Raw genomic sequence first — 20545 nt, forward strand, 5'->3', positions numbered from 1 at the left:
GCAGAGTTTACTCTGGACAAACACACAGACAGGCAGGCAGCAAGCCTAGCCTAAACCACCGGACAACACAAACACATAAGGAGAGCGAGCAATAAGGATATGCTCGCATAAACATGTACTTTATCTACACTGACCCACACACACACACACACTGCAGAAAGACAGTAGCCAGTAGACTGAATGACCTAGATATTGTCCACCCTTAGATATGTAGATCTTTTCAGATAGCAGTCTTGATAAGACACCAGTAGTACGTGCCTTATCTCACTCACACACACACACACACACACACACACACACACACACACACAGTAATACACACAGGTATGCTGTTAGAGAGCCCATCGGCAGGTGAAACTACATTTGAAAGCAGTCTCAGCAGTGAACTTTGACCTCAGGCAAAGGAGATGTTTTGCCAGCCGTATATATTTTAGGGAAGTGTGAGTGAAACTGGTATTTTTCTTTTTTGTCAAATCAAGTGAATTATTTTTGCTCCATAATTCACGTATTTATAACATAGAATAGAACTGTCCATTTTATTTACAGCTGTGATAATCCTCACAATTATCTTGGTATCTTTCCTCTACTCTACTCTTTTGGTACAGACCGAAATAGCATTGAATAACTTTGAATAAGATATTTGCCTTTAAAATATGACTGTATTATATTTAGACAAAGTTGTACAGCTGGAAGTTTGTCCTCTTTTGGTAAAAGGCATTTTTTTTTTTTACCTTTTTAAAGTATTGAAAAGCTGTTGTTTTGCTAATAAAACTATTGGTGATCGTAGTGAAAAATTTCAAACAATGATTCTCCCTACTCGCTATATGTAGTCTTTTAGATGTCGGCGGCCCCGACGGCTCATTTTAGCTAAACTAATCAGCTGTTCCTCGTCCATGTTGCAGCACACTCAACGCGAACGACAGGAAAAAAAATGGAACAGGGCGTACAACAAAAGTTCAGCCCAAAACGTGGCGCCATGTCGCATCGCATTCAGTTAGTACACGGTGTGAGGCAAAGACTAGAAACCCAAGCTGAAACAGCCTGTAGTTCTTCTAACAACTACATCACCGCCACGTCAAAAGACGGCGCTGGACGCAGGAAGAACAGATTTTGCAGCAGAGTACTTATTGCTTCAATCGACTACATTTAGCATCAACACTGATCTAACGTTCACATAAAAAGGTGCAGAATTTTCCCTTGAAGCTGAATCACAACCATCAGTCTGAATGTCTCAAACAAATCCTGAACATTATGAGCTTTTATGTGGCGCAGCGTTAGTTTATGAGAAGTCGCCTTTATCAAAAAATCTTTCTGTCTTCCTCCCTCTTTCTGATTGACAGACACAGAGCCAGGCCACATCCCCGGCTCCATCAACGTGCCCTTCCACTCCTTCCTGTCTCCGTCGGGTCACTTCCTGCCCAAGGAGCAACTCCAGGCTCTGTTCGCCCGTGCTGGCGTGGACCTCGGCCGTGACTGCGTGTCACATCGCACTGGCGGCCCACGAATGTGGGCACCCGGGGTTGTCAGTGTACGACGGCGGGTGGTCGAAGTGGTACACCCGTGCCGTCCCCGAGCACGTCTTATCTGAAGGACGGGGGAAACGTGTGATTGGTTCAGGATAGCAGGAGGTGATGGGTTAAGACTGGATCCGACTGGATGTCAAGAAAGAGGACGTTTGATTGTTTTTGTGTGAACAGGATTTAAAGGAATAGTTTGACATTTTGGGAAATACTTCCTGCTTCTTTGCTGTCTTGGCGAGAGACACATTTATATGTGTGTATGCTAAATATGAAACTACAGCCCACAGACGGTTAGCTTAGCTTAGCATAAAGACATGGAGCCTGGCTCTGTTCAAAGTTTAAAAAAATCTGCCATCCAGCACCTACGAGTTTTACTAATTTACACGTTACATCTTGTCTGTTTAGTCTGTGCGCAAAAAGAAAAGTAAAAGCGACAAGTTGTCGTTGTCAGAGCCAGGCTAGTAGGCTTGCCGCGGTAGTCTGTGTCACCGGTGTGACACGGTGGTCGGGCACACACCGATTACATCACGTACCCACCGCCCCCAACACAAATAAAACCCATTTAGTTCATTTTGGCGTATCAGCGCGTCCTGATCCAACGTCCTGCGTTGCTGTATAGCTTCATATTCAATGTACAGTTATGAGAGTGATTACAATTTTCTCATTTATTTCTCGGCAAAAAAGCTATGAAGCAAAATTCCCAAAATGTCAAACTATGTGAAATCCAATTACATCACTAAGTGACTTTTTATTTTCACTCCAAAGACATTAATAGAAACCTCGACCAAAGAGCCTCTAATATTTGAACACTAAACTTGACTGTTTAATCAGTTTTAAAACTAGAAAAAAGGTTTGTTTACAGCTGTAATGCTTATGTTGGAATAAAAAAACTTTGACTCACAATGAGCCGGGAGTTGTGGAAATCTCATGTACATCGACTCCTCATGTAATTATATGTGTTTGTGTATTTGAAGGGACTTTAAGCCGAAGATAGAAGGGACACGAACGGACCTGAGATAATCACCAGTTAAAGAAAAGTGCCCTTACAGAATGATTTGAGTCCAATAAATGTTTAAAATTACAGCCATGTTTTGTTGTTTTTAAATAGTTCTTTATATTGTCACTGCTATCTCCCCCTAAAGACCCCCTGGACCCCCCTAAAAAAGACTAAAATGGGTCTATTGTGGGTCTCAGAGTGTTAATGACAAAAAAAAAGAAAAGTTCATGATGGTGATTTCAAACAGTTTCCACTTGAGGGCAGCAAAACGTCTGACAATTGAGTTTTGGACCCGATGCAGAGAGAATATCTCCCCACTCTTCAAACACGGAGCAACTCTTCAGACCCTCCTGTTATATAACCTTGTGGTCTACGATGTTAATGTTAGGTTGTTCATATTTACCTGTTGCTCACATAGCAGTACATTAAGTCTATTTTTGTATCTTCTTTTTCACTCCAATGTCATTAAAGTCATTAAAGGAGCGAGCACGCTCACTTTCAGACTACTGTTGCCTCGATCGATTAGTTTGTTTGTGTTATTGTGTGACTTTGGTGAATCCGAACTTAACACAAACAAACTAACCCGCTGTGTACTGTGACGTAAAATTACAGTTTTTTTCAATGGAGTCTGGTTGCTTTGGCAGAATAGTTCCATATTATAACTTTAAGCCATGTTTTATTCCGCAGTATAAACACAGCCAATGAGGTTTTATGAAATATAATCACATGAACCTCTTTTTCATACACCCGCTTTTGTCTTTTTTAGGGGGGGTCTTTAGGGGGAGATAGCAGGTCAACAGTAGATGTCACATAGAAGTGGTGTACATCATCTGAAAGCTGGGAACCTGAAGATTAATTTGAGATACAGCTCAGCACTGTGTGTCATGTTGTTCTGGTCATAAATCAGAAATAAAAAAAAACATTAATTAATTAATTGATTAATTAATTAAAATAAATGATTAAGTGTATAAGGGCTAAGAACATTATGATAAAAGTATAGGGTGGTCATTCCTAGCTCACTTATGTCTCATAAGCAGCAAATTGTGGGTTGATACCATTTCTTACACAGATTTGGTGCTAAATTTAACCATATTTATTTAGGAAAAGCGCTGCAAGAAGCTCACAACACAACGGAAACAGTTTCCAGGGGACTCTAAAAAGTGATGCACACGGCTGGGACACTTGTTGCCATGGTTTGTGGCGTATGAAGTTATAGAGAGCTCCGAGGATGACGTATTTTTGTAGTCCAACCAGGAAGTTAGCATCGGCTTGGTTCCCTCGACAAAAAGTCAATGGGATTGTTCCAATGGGTCTCTCACGCTATCACTCATTCATCACTCTCACTCATCTTCAACTGCTTATCCGGGGTCGGTTCGCGGGGGCAACAGCTCCAGCAGGGGACCCCAAACTTCCCTTTCTCGGGCCACATTAACCAGCTCTGACTGGGGGATCCCGAGGTGTTCCCAGGCCAGTGTGGAGATATAATCTCTCCACCTAGTCCTGGGTCTTCCCCGTGGCCTCCTCCCAGCTGGTCGTGCCTGGAACACGCCCAGGTGGCATCCAGATGCACGAACCACCTCAGCTACACTGGAGGACACCGGAGGACACAGAGGCACATGCTTTTTTTCAGATTACCTGTCTCATGCACTACTGTCAGGATATAGTGACCATTTTATAACAATAACTTTTTTTTATCAGATTTGCTCCGATTCTACCCACTGCAGCTTTAAAGGATCATAATGGTGGTTTTGCAGGTTTTAACCCATTCAATGACAATAAAAGTAAAAGAGCAGAATTTAGAAATTTGTAATCGACCACAGTGAATCTTCTGAAACTTTAACTCTTTAAGAATGTGATGGTTGCACCATTGTCTACAATTTGTCGACATAGAAACCTGCATTTGCTTAAGCTGCATATTAGTTTTCCTCATATTTTTTTTCACATACACATACACATACATTTGATTGGTGATGCACTTATAATAATAATATTTATCCTGCCATTTTTTCCAGCTGCCCACCAGTGGCCAGTGTTGGCCAAGTTACTTTAAATTAGGTTTCATTTACTCAACAGCAAACAATTGTTACATTACTTTCTGTTACTCAGCTCAGCTCTGTCAAAGGTGCCTTCCAGCAGCTCAAAAGCTGCCACACCAACACATCACAACTTCTATATTTAACATTTAGAAATATAAAAATGATTTTCTTCTGTGAGTGTAACACAAGCTGTTAGATTTAGGTTTTGAACTTTAGTGTAAGCAGGTGAATAAAACATTACACAGGGAAATGAGAGCATTCAAGCAACATTGTTGCATTTAGCAGTTTAATGGCAAGTATTCATTTAGCAAGAGCAGGAATTCCAACAATACAAGTCTCAAAAAATAATTGTACAAAGTAAATAATATGTTGCTGGAGAAGTGTGTAAAACATAAGCACACAAAGATCAAACAAACCCTAAGCATAAAGTTAAGGATCGTAGAGAATGTGTAGCTATAGGTTGTATATTATCTAATTAATTCAGTTACGTTAAGAGAGTTAGCTGCTAGCCATTTGGGTGTGCTATGCATAATTGCTTTATGGTATAGACATCAAAACTGTAGTAATGTTGCTGGTATGATGTTAATATAAAGTCATACGATCACTTTCACTGTCTGTTGTTGCTGTGAACCGCGTAGCTCGCACTAAAAATAGACGAGACCTTGAATCTCTAGAAGAGACGCAGCTGAGACAGGCTGTGTGGCTGCTCTAACCTGTTAAGGCGGACGCCGAAATAAAAAAACAACAGGTAACGCAGCCGCCACACGCTGCTCACGCGGGCGGTCTGGACGAGCCAGGCTCGAGTTTGTCATGGTACGTGTCCACCGGGGCATTTTTTATCGCAAGGGGACGCGCCGCTTCCCAGAATTGGACGCTTGGTGGGCTGCCACTAGACACAACATACTCAGCACCTGATTGGACGAACGCTTTCCCTCCGTGGGCTGCTGCTCCCAGCTTTCAAACCGGAAACAATATGGAGGCTCGTTTGGAAACTTTCTTCTCTTTTTTCAAGAATTGTTCACCAAAATGAGTTTCTGAAAACATTTGAGGCCTGAAATAAGCCATGCAGTTGTTGAATCTGTCTTTATTTTGGATCGACAACATTTATTTTAAAAGATTCTCGGGAGTTTCGAGAGGCGGCGAGTCGCGTCAGACGCCCGTGATTTGTATAAAGCAAACTATCCCGCAACTTGATGCAAATGAGGAACGGCCGTTGTGACGCTCCGTCTCTCGAATTGTGCCGCCACGCTACGAGAATGCGTTGCACGGCTACTTACATAGAGAATGAATGGGAAGCGTGGAATGGACGGATCCTGTGGACACGTACCATCAGGCACAATGGAACAAACCACAGGATGATGGAGGAGGGGGGGCACCATAAATCCTTTAATTATTTCGAGCAAATATGTATATCTTTGTATTGCCTATAATCTAAGTCTATAGTCTAATGTGGTTAAATGTAGCTCGATATAGTTGTGCACTTGTGCTTCCTCTTTATCATAATGATGATGATGCTGATGATGATGATGGTGATAATGATGCTGATGATGATGATCATAATTGTGGTGCCCCTTATGGCACTTGGTGCAAGTTTGCAGTTCAGATTACTCTCTACCCCGGCAGTCTCCAAGACAATGACCTTTTTACAATCTTCCAGACCTTTAAATTTACCAGGATCATCACTTATCTCAGTTATAGTGAACTTATCGTAGGGAGGGATGAGCACCTCTCTCTCGTCACGAAAATCTGAATACTTTTTCAAATAAGCACCTGAACAGGTCCTGATTTTAAAGCAGGTCTCACTACCAAAGTGTTTCAAGTGTGTTTTCTTAGAGCTGGAGGTAAAGGAGCCAAACCGAATTGTTTGGTTCACTTTGCCAGTAAAACTAGTACCGACTCGTCTGTAAGTATCGTAACAGAGGGTATTGTTATTCAAAATCTGTATGGCAGATGTCAGCAGGTAATGTAAAGAGTGGAACTGGAATGAGGAGCCATAGATGCTCCTATTTGTCCGGACTGCATCATTGAAAACCTTGTACACACCTTCACCTGTATAAACACAGATTGCCAGCATGTGATCTTTGGTTAGAGCCTTATTCTCTCTCTGTTCAAATTTCTCGTCAGCACAAACTTTTGCCTTCTCCCAGACACCTGAAAATGGGCCCTTGGTCGTTTCTTCTTCAATGTATTTGTTCTCGACTGTTTCCATCATAGCGGCATCGCAGCCACGATACATGTCATCAACCGAATCTTCTTCCATGCTCAATGGGATGTCCTTGTTGGTATCTCGTAGAGGCAAGCGGGTCTAAAAGGGAAACAAAGAGAAACATAATTAAACAGACACTGTTAAAACCGTCCTTTATTACTTTGAGTGTCTATATAGAAACCTGGCCTGGATGGTGGAAGTAATTTCCTGAGTGAGGATTCAGAGCAGGTTTGTCTTTCGAGCTGTCATGCAGACATCCACCGTCACACATTTTATAGAGGAGGCCCGAATCCTCAAAACTTGGCATCCAAGTATCTCTGCAGCTAAAGCAACTGCTAACACTTGCACAATGTCACTCTTAGTTTCATAAGAACTAGGGCTGTCAAAGTGAATCCGATAATAACACGTCTTTAACGCATTAACGCAACTTGTGATTTCTAAGTTGTAGCGGGATCAGTTTTAAAGTTAGAGTGAAGATACTGGAATCATATGAAACTAAAAAAACTAAAGAATCCAGTGGTACCAACCATGTCATACTAACTTGTTACGAAGGAAGCTAAATAACTTAACAAACTTACGCTAACTTTTAGCGATAAAAAACTGGCATGGCCATTTTCAAATGAGTACCTTGACCTCTGACCTCAAGATATGTGAGTGAAAATGGGTTCTATGGGTACCCACGAGTCTCCCCTTTACCAACATTTAATGATATGATATGATTTGAGCATATTTTTTATGCTAAATGCAGTACCTGTGAGGGTTTCTGGACAATATTTGTCATTGTTTTGGGTTGGTAATTGATTTCCAATGATAAATATATACATACATTTCCATAAAGCAGCATATTTGCCCATGTTGATAAGAGTATTAAATACTTGACAAATCCCCCTTTACGGTACATTTTGAAAAGATAAAAGATTTGCGATTAATTTACGATTAATCCTGATTAACGATGGATAATCATGTGATTAATTGCGATTTAATATTTTAATCAATTGATAGCCCTAATAAGAATATATAATCAACAGCAGAACAATGGTTATACCCATGCAACAAATGCAAAATGCAAAATGCAGGTTCTGTTATGATAACTGGTCCTTCATTCTGTTTGATCGCATTTTATTTACACTCATGCACTTGATCTCTAAATTAAGAGCATTGATCGTTAAAGATTATATTGATAACATTTTTATGTAGACAAATAATTAAAAAAAATATTACATCCATAGAGCTTTTAGTAAAGTGCAGAAGAAAAGTATGGCTTTTCCTCAAAAACATTATTAGGACTGTGAAATAATCATTTAAAAAAATTTGACAGGTCCAAAATGAATGTTTTATTTAACTCTGTGGAAGATATCTGATGTTCGGTTCCCACTTCTAACTTCAAGGCTTGTGAGGCAGTAGTATAACGACTTCAGTATCTCTGTGTCGTCAGTGATCAAGTTGCCAGTTAATGTGGAAAAATCACCTGAGTTTGACACTGTCGTCTCCGTCAGGCTGTCCAAAGTTATCAATTCTACCTTTAAACTTTTTCTGATGTTGTTCACTGTTAACATTTTATACATTTTTGGGAAAACGATTTTCACATGCTCCACTCACCGGCACGGCGTCTGCAGGCAGCATGCAGCAAAGGAGCAAACAGAATGGAGCAAAGATCAGCATGTTACCCATCATCACTGCAGTCAGGAAAACTGTTGAATCTATGCACACACACACGAAACAAATCAACAACAATGAACTGCATCACAAAAATGTACGATACCCCAGATAGCAGCTGACTCTGGGTCGGATCCGCTTCCAAACCGAGAGACCCGTGTTACTGCTCTGATGCAGATAGGGCCCAGTCAGGCGCTGTGTACAGAACCATAAATGGTATCATTATAACCCGTGACCATCAAAACATAAGGGTAGACATCATCTTTTCTGTGTCATCATGTTTAGTTCAGGAGATATGATGCAAAATACATAATTTGGTTATGGTGGAAAGTAAAACGGCCGTCCTGGCTGCCATGAGGCGTTTTTGCGATGGCTCCATATCTGAAAATGTTCAGGGTCCCAAACTGATCAAGTGTACCAAGTTTCATGCCTTTGTGAAAAAGTGAACATCATTTTCACATATCACCTGGACTATAATGCATTGCTACCGAATCGGGACCTCATCAGTTTTAACATGTTTATATTGACAATGAGGTAAGAGTGGGAAAATATAAAATAATGGAGAGAGAATACATTTCTTTGGAAGGTTTTTTGAGTTTTGTATTATTTTGTGTTTCTGCTGCAAAGAAAGCCATGTACAACTGCCCCAATAACAGAATCAAATGCAACGTTCTGAACATCCTATCAGATACAAACTGCACAAAGTTAAGTTTTTTTCTGATAAGAAATGTTGTTATTGTTGTTACTCATATAATATATAATTTTAAAGCTCTTTTTGTAGTGTTTATGTTGGAACTATCCATGGGCACATCAGCTATATATGAAGTTAGTTATAAGGGCATTTGTAGTGGCATTCAGAATTTGCCCGATTGCAGCATTAGAGGTCAAAGGTCAAATTATCTTGACCTCAATGACCCCAAATTATTTTATTAGGCTGTGCTTATCAAAGTGCTCGCCTGTTAGCAAAAATAATGTGTTCAATTTTGCTCTCCTCAGATCCAGTGTCACATTATCAATCAATCAATCAAGCTTTATTTATACAGCACCTTTCAAACAAACCAACTGCAATTCAAAATGCTGGACAGGCGATTCACACAAATGTAGAATGTTAAAAATGGATTGAGAGACTAATGCACACCAAAACAACCAATATAAAAGTTCATTGAAGAAGAAAGCAATAAAAGATGGGTATTTAAGATAATAAAAGATAAATAAGATACAAGGAAATAAAAATAAAAATAAATAAATAAACAAATTATGAAACTACACAAAAAAAGCAGATTGTATTAAAATAATGACATTTTAATAAAATAGAATTAAAAGAGATAATGATCAACAATAAAATGTTGATTAAACAAAATATAGTAAAATAAACACTATGATGATGATGATAAATAACATAAGTATAAACAATAAAACCATAAAATTATAAAACACTACATGAAAGCCAGACTAAATAGATGGGTTTTTGGTTTACGTTTAAAAATATAAATTTGTTCAGCTCCTCTCAGTTCCTCTGGAAGGTTGTTCCAGCGGCTGGGAGCGTAAAGGCTGAAAGCAGCATCACCAAATGTTTTTGTTCTGCTTTGCGGAACAACTAAAAGAGAAGAACCGGAGGATCTGAGAAGCCTTCCTGGTTCATAAACCAAAAGCATTTCTGCAAGGTAGCATGGTGCAAGGCCATGTAGTGCCTGATAAACTAATAAAATAATTTTAAAATCAATACAAAAACTAACAGGTAACCAGTGTAGAGACTTTAAAATAGGCGCAATGTGTGCTCTCCTTTTGGTCTTAGTCAGCACTCGTGCAGCAGAGTTTTGAATTAATTGTAACGGATTTAATGTATTCTTTGGTAGACCAGAAAGGAGAGCGTTACAATAGTGTGCATCAGTCTCTCTGTGTTGCTCAGAGAGAGAAATGGCCTCACGTTGGAGATATTATTCAGATGGTAAAATGCTGTTTTTGTGATACTCCGGACATGAGCCTTGAAATTAAAATCAGAATCAAAAATCACTTCTAGATTTCTTGCTTCTTGACTTGGCTTGAATCCTTGTATATTTAATTTGGAGGCCAGTTTCTCTCTCTGAGTCCTTGAACCTATTATCATTATCAAATTTCACTATTTGTCTAACTATAATTATTATTATTTATAATTATTCTAACTATAATTATTACCTTTAATCGGTCCCATACAAAAATATAAATTAATTACTGATGTAATTATTTGTTATCAATCCAGAATACCAATTCATTACTTATAATATAACTTTTCTTATGGGTTTCTTATACCCAAAATCAAATATCCACAAATTTGCACTACTCTTTACAGAAAAAATAGGAAGATAGACTAATACAGAATAAATATTAAGTAACCAATAAATAAGTAAACAGTAATAAATAAATGAACAGTAACCCCTGTAAACACCTTGTGATTGTTAAACCCCCACTTTATCTCTCATGACATATGTTGAGCCAGGCAGCTAGCCAATAACTGCTTAACTCTAACTCTATACTCCCTCCCTCATCTCCCTCCCTCTCCTTCTCACTGTGGCCGCCCTGCACAGAAAAAAGAAACGGAACAGCTGCAGCTGTCCACTGTTTCCCCTGAGCCGTGTACTGGACCTCAACACAGAGATTCCAGCGGTGCTTGTAAAACACAATAACATGAGTACTGTGGTAGCACACGTTGGCAGCAACGACAGTTCTCACCGTGAGTCAGACACTTTAAAGGAACATTTTAAAACTTTTCTCACCACCCTGAAAGCAACTGGAAAAAACATTGCAATTTCAGGACCACTTTCGACTTACAACAGGGGCATAGAAAAATTCAGCCGTCTGCTCTGCTTCAATTCATGGCTAAAAACAGCTTGTGACAAATTTAAGGTCACTTTTATAGACAATTTTGATCTTTTTGGGGGCCGCCCAGCATTCTCTAAGCGTGATGGACTGTACCTAAACCACAGGGGCTCTCAGGTGCTCGCCCAAAACATAGGACAATGTATATCACCATCACTACTTACCCCACCCACCTCTGTTGATTTTATAAAACCCATCATCTCAACTGGACACACAGCTATAAAGGGGCCGAACATGAATAACTTGGTTATAATTCCCATAAACAGGAACTCATTTTCAGCAACCACACAGACAGAATTAAAAATGTCTCTTTTCAATATAAGGGCACTAACAAACAAATCATGCTGTATCAATGACCTCATTAATGACCACAGTCTGGACGGCTTTTTTCTTACTGAGACTTGGCTGGGCACAGATGCACCTGCCACACTGACTGAGGCCTGTCCACCCAGTTACACCTTTTGCTACTCGTCCAGAGAGGGAAAGAAGGGTGGAGGGACAGCTGCAATATACAGAGAGACACTGAAGGGCAGGAATGTGGACCTAAGCACATTTCATGCCTTTGAATACAATGCCACTCTTTTAAATACTCAGCCTCGTTTTCTTGCAGTAACAGTATACAGATCTCCTAGGTTATCTGTCCCCTCACTTTTAACGGAATTCTCAGACCTACTATCTATCATTCATACGACCTATGATATAAATTGGTGATTTTTTTCGGACTTTTTTTCAGATCCTCTAATGGAAAAACTTGCTGCATGTGAGAATACGTGCACCTGTCAGTACTTTCATTATTTTAACGTCTTGAAATAGAGGAACATAATGACAGCCACGGGTCGAGTTTCTGCTTTTTCTCACTCAGTGAAACGACAAAATAGTCGATTGTTTCTTTGCTTTGTTTCTAAGACGAAGAAAACAGTAACACGTCACATTTGACTCCTAATAAAATAATCAGATGCAGGTTCTACTCCATATTACCGATGCTGAATGGATGATGATATAGTGTTGAATTAAAACCAAATAACATAAATGAGACTTGATAATCTTGTTTATTAGACTATTTTCAGATGGAGAAAACAGCGGGCCTACCTAAAGCGCTCTACTGTCACCCTTTTTAAAAAATAAAAAAAATAAAAACACTTTCGGAATTAAATGCAATAATTGAATAAACGGATGTTACACAGACCCTGGAGATAAGATTAATAAAGTAATAAAGTAGTTACGATACCTTTAAGATGGTGGGAAAAACTGTTTTGCAAGGCTGACTGAGAAGTAAACTCAAAAGTGAAACTAAACTGAGCCCATCCCTCCAAACTGCTTTCCGACCCCTCCTCACAGCAGAGAGAGAGAGAGAGTCTCAGAGAGAGAGAGAGAGAGAGAGAGAGAGAGAGAGAGAGAGAGAGAGAGAGAGAGAGCTTTGGTACGCCTGTAAGATTAGATTTATTTTTATAAAGACATATTTTATACAGTATACATATTGTATTCTGCTCTTTAAATTAGAGATGGAACTATATAATTTGGCGCACCTTACGTGCTTGTAAAATGAGTGATGATTAACATTGGCGGAGGGATATGAAGTGATGTGCCACCTTTTAAGTTATCGGTGTTCAATTGTCCTACGCTGAGTTGAGACATTAAAGTGGATCCTGTTGCACAGACCAAGCTCTCCCAATGCTCTTGCTTTACCCACAGCCCTACAGTAGTTTAATTAAGTAATAAGTAAGTTTATAGTTAAGGTAGCGAGAAGCCTGCCTTACAATAGCTACCAAGATGTATGATGATTGGACTAATGGTCAATGAATTATGGCTAATTTCCTACTGAGCTCCACCCATTGAAAAGTTTGTTGGTCAACGTCTTCAAAACGTGATGAAATATCAACACGCCTTATGCAAATTCAGATGAGCTTAGTCCAATAATGATCCACAGCAAATTTTGTAGCAATCGGACCTACGGTTTAGGAGGAGATGTCAAAAATGTGTTTTTCAAATAATTCAATATGGTGGAAAATCTAGTTAGGCGGACTTTAGTGGTCCAAGGGGCTTTATTGTAGATCACACGGAGCTGGACATGTGTGTCAAATTTTAAGTCAATCAGACTTACGGTGTGAGGGACATGTCCTTTCCAAAATCGTGTTTTTGGGCGTTAATTACAGTGCCACCATGTGGTCGATTGGGGTTATAGTTCTTGAGAAGCACATGCACACCATTTCCAAGGTTCATGTTTCTAACTCATTCCAGCTCACGGGAATTTGAGCCGCGGCATAAGACAACAAATAATAACAAACTGGCACAAACTCAATAGGGTCTGCCCCTTTGGGGCTTGAACCCTACAAATAGAAATTCCCCTCTGGGAATCAATAAAGTACCATTCTTCTTCTTCTTCTTCTTCTACTTCTTCTTCTTCTTCTTCTTCTTCTTCTTCTTCTTCTTTTTTCTTCAATATCTGCAGGTTTCAGATCCTCTAATGGAAAAACTTGCTGCATGTGAGAATACGTGCACCTGTCAGTGCTTTCATTATTTTAAAGTCTTGAAATAGAGAAACATAATGACAGCCACGGGTCGAGTTTCTGCTCTTTCTCACTCAGTGAAATGACAAAATAGTCGGTTGTTTCTTTGCTTTGTTTCTAAGACTAGCGATATAAAGACGAAGAAAACAGTAAAACGTCACATTTGACTCCTAATAAAATAATCAGATGCAGGTTCTACTCCATATTACCGATGCTGAATGGATGTTGATCATAGTGTTGAATTAAAACCAAATAACATAAATGAGACTTGATAATCTTGTTTATTAGACTATTTTCAGATGGAGGAAATAGCGGGCCTACCTAAAGCGCTGCACTGTCACCCTTTTAAAAAAATCAAAAAAAATCAAAACACTTTCGGAATTAAATGCAATAATTGAATAAACGGATGTTACACAGACCCTGGAGATAAGATTAATAAAGTAATAAGTAGTTACGATACCTTTAAGATCGTTGGAAAAACTGTTTGGCAAGGCTGACTGAAGAGTAAACAGAGAAAGGTGGTTTTGAGCCCCATAAAGGGCTCCACAATAATAGTTAATACAACAGCAACTGCTGCACCGGAGTGTGAGAATCAAACTCTGTAGCCACCACCTTGTATGTGTTATTAGTCTCGTTAACCATAATTTCCTGTCAGAGGCCACAAGCAGCAAAACCTACGTGTGAAATGTGTGGAATCAAACATTATTGCAAATGTGCTTGTGCAATTCATATTGGTTGTATATATTCTATATCGTGTTTTCCCTACAATATCTTTGTCTTGAAATCAAAGTATGATTACAGAAATGATCTTATGGCACAACAGAGGAGAAAAATACTTCGTAATAGTATGGGGATAAAGTCATAACTTTACAAGAAAAAAAATCGTAATATTACGAGAATAAAAGAAAAAAAAACTTAAATTACTACTTTATAATATTATGACTTTATTCTCAAAATCTCAGATTTCTTTTTTTTTTACCCCGAGTCAAAATGAATGGAAAAACTTGCGTTTTCACCACACCGCCTGATCTGTTGTGAATGCAGCCCAAGTGCTGCCCTGCTATGGGCTGTTGGGCCTGGCCACATATACATGGCTGTAGATAACATGTAGAAAGTGTAATCATAAAATATTTTGCACTACTAAGACACAACATTTCTGTATTTTTTTAACAAGTAACAGCTGTGATCATGTACAATCTTCTCCTCAGCCACAAGGTGCAGCAGGAATAAGCATTTCCTGTAAGACTGACAGTTTATGCAGAAAAATAATTAACTAAAATGAAATAAACTGTGAACTATTCCTCACAATGAGTTTAGTGGTTAATCATTTTATGTGTGGGAATGTGTCATTTTTCTGAAGCTGCCGCAGAGGTGTCTTTTATGGTAAATGGTAAATGGACTTGCAGAGGTGTTTTTTATCTGCTAGAAACAACCTAATTTCCTGTGTGAAGCCACCATTTAACAAAACCATGTGTCTGAACTGCGTGGGGGAAAAACACACACACACACACACACACACACACACACACACGCACACACACATTGTTGTTTGTGTGTGTCCAGCTATTCTCTAAATTCCAGGTTGTGATGGTTGCACCATTATAAAAGACAGAGAAACTTGTATTTGCTACAGTAAAAGAAGTTCATTTGATTTGCATTTCTCAGCTCACCAAGCCAGACGTCTTTACCCGTATCACTTCTTGTTTTTCCTCACACTTTATTCTTGCATTGAGAATATCAACATGAAATGTGAGCTAGAGAGGGAGGCCGATTAGATGAATTAGCTGGACTGACAGGACTCTGGAGGGCCCCCTATTTTATCGGTGTGTCATCAAAGCATTCCTTTGTTCAGACCTGATGCCAACTTGTTATACAGAGTGCAAGATTTCATAAGTTGGGAAATGTTGTGCATGTACATATTGCTATGATTTTGTATTTTAAGAAAGACTGACATTTACGTCAGGACTGTGCTAGACTTGCCCAGTTTGCCCGCCGATTGGGCAGCGCCCCTCGGCATTGGAGGCACCCTTCAGCGACAGTACTGTACGTCATGAACCAGGCTTTCAACTAACTCCAAACCCACCCGTGGCGTCATTCGACCGTCGGAGTAAGTGACGTAGTATTAATAGCGTGAAACTGACAGTAACGTTGACTTATTTTTCACCTCAGTGGTTAGTCACGTGACTTGTGACCCTGATGGAAAACGTCATGAGGTCAAGGAAAGATGTGAAGGAGAATTCATGAGGAAAAGACAACTGTGGTGTTAAAAGAATCCGACTGCACTTACGCTAGGCTCCGTAATCATGATGCGTCGGCGGCAGACGTTAGGTCTGCCATGATGAAACTACAATGTTCCAAAGATGGACTACAAAAGGTGCACACTTGCCCCGTGCATTTTTAAATAGGTCGTTCAGTGACAGGCTCCTTCACTTGTCACGTGTGTAGGTTGTACTTCTTCCTACTCCTTTTCAGACATGTAATATTTATTTATGTCGACTTCTTTGTTTATGGACAGTTTGCTATATGTTTACTGTTTTATTTTATTTGTTATTCTTGTTTTGTTTTACATGTTCAAAACAAATAAATAATTAAAAATAAAGTGAAATGAAATGGTTGTCACCGTCCACTCATATTTATCTACATGAATCCCAATTAGTATATGACTGAATGAAAATAATATGCAAGATGGGCATATCGTTTGTTTTCATGAACGGCAGAATGGTGCGTCTCTTAAACAGTTGCGGCAGCAAGGAATTGTGGGACGGCATTATCTCCTTTCCTTTGGTAAAGGATGGTCCAGTGTATCCTGTGCTAAAGGAGATAATAAAGGAAGCATTGAAGCACCTTTAGAGAATTCAAACAGCTCTTATCATGGCTGCTACTCAGTTACTTCCGGGTCATTTCACTCCGTTAGGAACCTTCCTGAGCAAAAAGACTTTCAACCACAGCCCGTGTACCATTCTACCAGTGGTGTCACACTGTTCCACTGATCAGCAGGTGGCAGTAACACACCAATATATGCTGCAAAGCACCATAAAGGCAGGAAAGAAGAAGACTTCAAGCTAGTAAACATGGCTTCAAACAATTGCTGGAAAAAAGGTGCTTCTCATTTCATAATTTTTCGCCTCCTCGTCTCCTCGCTCCTCGATCCTCTGGCTGTGACCCGGAAATCGATCTCAGCGCTCCATCTTGAAGGACGCCCCAATTCATAAAATGCTCATCGAGGAGCGAGGATCGAGGATCGAGGATCGAGGAGCGAGGATCGAGGAGCGAGGAGGCTTGCTGGAGGAGCTATGAGCGAGGATACACCAGTGTATCCTCCAGTGTCTCCTCCAGGGAAGTTTATCACCGACCAACACGCCCCTTTAATGGATATCAGTTATTGATTGGACGCTGCGCCGATCAGACTGATCTGATACATCAACATCACTGCAGTTTTATACCGGAGTGAAGACAGATCACAGATTAACAGTTTTATAGTTTAGTTGTCTTCTGATTCACCATCTAGTTATAATCTGTGTTAACTTTAGGTGTGAACAACAGACGGACCATGTTGATGGTAAAGTGTTCCAGCAGCAGGAGGACCTGCAGCAGATCTGCTTCACACACCACAACTGAAGGAGTCTGACACTGAGAGTGGTTTATAAAACCTGACAAGGAACGGACCTCAATCAACTTTCTTCAATCATTAGAAAGACTTTTCTTTTGATGATCTGTTATTTCACTCATTAACTTTTATTAAGGATACAGTTAAAGTCAGAGAGAGAAGGAGAGTCTGTCTTTTATACCTTTTACATCATTTATCCTCATTTCCATTCAGTCACATGAGGCTGATAATTCCTGAGTGTCGGGTTTGATATGAGTTACATCATTTCACTTTTCCCTCAAACATTCAGTCTAATACATAACTTCTACTGTCAGAATATCAATAACTACAGACGATAATAATGAATAAATAATATAAAGATATTGTGCCAGTAGAGATGGTTCCTGGTCCTCTAAGCAGGACTCAGTCCACAGTAGAAATACAGACTGCAGCTGTTATTCATGTGCAGGTGTTTGTTAAACTGAGAGAAACACTGCTGCTCTGATAACTCTGTTTCTTTATTAGTATTAGATCAGTTCAGACATAAACAGCTGTTGAAGCCGACTGACAGCTGATCCAGATGTGATCAGCTGCTGCTGTCATCAGAAACGGACGTCGCTTCACGTGACGCTTCAGAGGAAAGGACGTCTCATATCTTTAAAAACATATTTCCTCGTTTCCTCTCTCCTCGAGTCTTTTCCTCGCCTCCTCCGCTCGCATCTCCCGTGGGCGGTACTAAGATGCGAGGAGAGGAGTCGAGGAGAGGAGTCAAGCCGTATAAAAGGACAAATGGGAAAGACCCCAGTTGCACTCTGTCCTCTTATTTCCTCGTTCCCTCCCCTTCAGATCTACAGTTTTGAAGATGGGTGTAACCGACATGGTGATGCGGTGAGAGCTGACAGGCTGCATTCACTGCACATGTTGTTTAGATCAGAGCTCAAACTAGTTTCACTACTCAGGAAGTGAGACTCAGACGGGCGTTGTCTCTACTGAGAGGTGAAATGGCGCAGCAAGAAAATCAGCTGGACCACGAAAGGTTCTCTTGTTCCATCTGTCTGTATCTACTGAAGGATCCGGTGACTACTTCCTGTGGACACAGCTACTGCATGAACTGTATTAAAGGCTTCTGGGATGGAGAGGATGAGAAGAAGATCTACAGCTGTCCTCAGTGTAGGCAGACCTTCACACTGAGGCCTGTCCTGATGAAAAACACCATAATATCAGATTTAGTGGAGGAACTGAAGAAGACTGGACTCCAAGCTGCTCCTGCTGATCACTGCTATGCTGGACCTGAAGATGTGGCCTGTGATTACTGCAACGGGAGGAAACTGAAAGCCTTCAAGTCCTGTCTGGTGTGTCTGGCCTCGTACTGTGAGAAACACCTCCAGCCTCATTATGATGTGGCTCCATTAAAGAAACACAAGCTGGTGGAACCCTCAAAGGAGCTCCAGGAGAACATCTGCTCTCGTCACGACGAGGTGATGAAGATTTTCTGTCGTACTGATCATCAGTTTATCTGTTATCTCTGCTTAATGGATGAACATAAAGGCCATGACACCGTTTCAGCTGCAGCAGAAAGGACCGAGAGGCAGAGACAGCTGGAGGTGAGTCGACTCAACATCCAGCAGAGGATCCAGGACAGAGAGAAAGATGTGAAGCTGCTCCATCAGGAGGTGGAGGCTGTCAATCGCTCTGCTGATAAAGCATTGGAGGACAGTGAGAAGATCTTCACCGAGCTGATCCATCTCATGGAGAAAAGAAACTGGGATGTGAAGCAGCAGGTCAGATCCCAGCAGAAAAGTGAAGTGAGTCGAGTCAAAGAGCTTCAGGAGAAGCTGGAGCAGGAGATCACTGAGCTGAAGAGGAGAGACGCTGAGCTGAAGTTGCTGTCACACACAGAGGATCACAACCAGTTTCTACACAACTACCCCTCACTGTCACCACTCAGTGAATCTACATCCAGCATCAATATCCGTCCTCTGAGCTACTTTGAGGACGTGACGGCGGCTGTGTCAGAAGTCAGAGATAAACTACAGGACGTTCTGAGAGACAAATGGACAAACGTCTCTCTGAGAGGGACTGAAGTGGATGTTATACTGCCACAACCAGAGCCCAAGACCAGAGCTGGATTCTTACAGTATTCACGAGAAATCACACTGGATCCAAACACAGCAAACACACGCTGCTGTTATTATCTGAGGGGATCAGAAAAGCAACATTTATGAGTGAAGATCAGTCTTATTCTAATCACCCAGACAGATTCACTTATTGGTGGCAGGTCCTGAGTAGAGAGAGTCTGACTGGACGTTGTTACTGGGAGGTGGAGTGGAGAGGGGAAGGAGTTTATGTAGCAGAATGTGGATTTGGATTCAATGCGAAACTTGGGCGTTACATTGTCACAATAACAGTTATACATTTTTGTACAGCGATGTTCAAACTCCCGTCACAGGTCCTCTGTCCTCCAGAGTAGGAGTGCACCTTGATCACAGTGCAGGTATTCTGTCCTTCTACAGCGTCTCTGAAACCATGACTCTCCTCCACAGAGTCCAGACCACATTCACTGAGCCTCTCTATGCTGGACTTGGGCTTCATTATTATGATGACACTGCTGAGTTGTGTAAACTCAGATAGACAGAAGTCATTTAAAGGGACAGAGGGTTAAATTGTCAGGCCGCTAATTAGAACAAGACTCGAATGGCGCTGTCTGGTAACGTTATTCCAGTTGTTTTTTTTGTACCAGGCTGTAAACATGTTTATTTCTGCTGTACAGTTTTAACACAGAGGTCTGTGGGGATTGACTCTCTTTTGGAGCCTCTGGTGGCCGTTAGAGGAATTGCAGTTTGTTGGCACTTCTGCATCGGCTTCACTGCTCAGCACCGGAGGTTCCCGCTTGGTTTCAACTCTTAAACTCATTTAGTCTCCACGTTTGTCGCTGATTGTTGCGTCATGTCTTCATTGCACAGAGATCAGCTGTCAATCAAACGTTGTGGACGGTACTTTGACGTCGTCTCATGAGTTGTAAATGTTTGAATGTCTTCAGGTGGCGCTCCGTCCTGTGTCTGTTTCACTGCTCATGATGATGATGATGTTTCTCTACATGAAGATGTAAACTCTGAGCTCTAAATGTGTGATGACTATTTGTAGTGATGTATTTGTATGTTGTTGTGTCTCTTTCACTGCA

The 20545-nt window shown here is 40.5% G+C and overlaps 3 protein-coding genes across 7 annotated transcripts in view; 1 reads left to right on the forward strand and 2 right to left on the reverse strand.

Annotated features, from left to right (window-relative positions):
* LOC141764947 (ecto-ADP-ribosyltransferase 5-like) overlaps nucleotides 1–14390 on the reverse strand; it is a 54005-nt gene extending 39615 nt beyond the window's left edge. Inside the window, exon 1 of the mRNA XM_074630658.1 lies at nucleotides 14239–14390. The gene's annotated coding sequence lies outside the window, so the exon portion shown is untranslated. The remainder of the gene's footprint in view (nucleotides 1–14238) is intronic.
* Nucleotides 1–20545, reverse strand: part of LOC141764951 (erythroblast NAD(P)(+)--arginine ADP-ribosyltransferase-like) — a 53759-nt gene that overhangs the window by 26739 nt on the left and 6475 nt on the right. The window contains exons 1-3 of one of the 5 annotated variants that reach the window (XM_074630664.1): nucleotides 12500–12657; nucleotides 8359–8459; nucleotides 4807–6828 (exon numbers count right to left, since the gene is read on the reverse strand). In XM_074630664.1, the coding sequence (XP_074486765.1) occupies nucleotides 6007–6828; nucleotides 8359–8433 (897 nt within the window). In that variant the 5' untranslated portion in view covers nucleotides 8434–8459; nucleotides 12500–12657 and the 3' untranslated portion in view covers nucleotides 4807–6006. Of the gene's footprint in view, nucleotides 1–4806; nucleotides 6859–8358; nucleotides 8460–12499; nucleotides 12685–20545 lie in introns of those variants that run through there. The other 4 variants (XM_074630662.1, XM_074630666.1, XM_074630663.1 and 1 more) reach the window with 4 other exon arrangements.
* The window catches only part of rdm1 (RAD52 motif containing 1), a 45292-nt gene that overhangs the window by 20976 nt on the left and 3771 nt on the right, over nucleotides 1–20545 (forward strand). The window lies entirely within an intron of this gene.

Source organism: Sebastes fasciatus, chromosome 3, assembly GCF_043250625.1.
Source record: "Sebastes fasciatus isolate fSebFas1 chromosome 3, fSebFas1.pri, whole genome shotgun sequence".
Lineage (NCBI taxonomy): Eukaryota > Metazoa > Chordata > Actinopteri > Perciformes > Sebastidae > Sebastes > Sebastes fasciatus.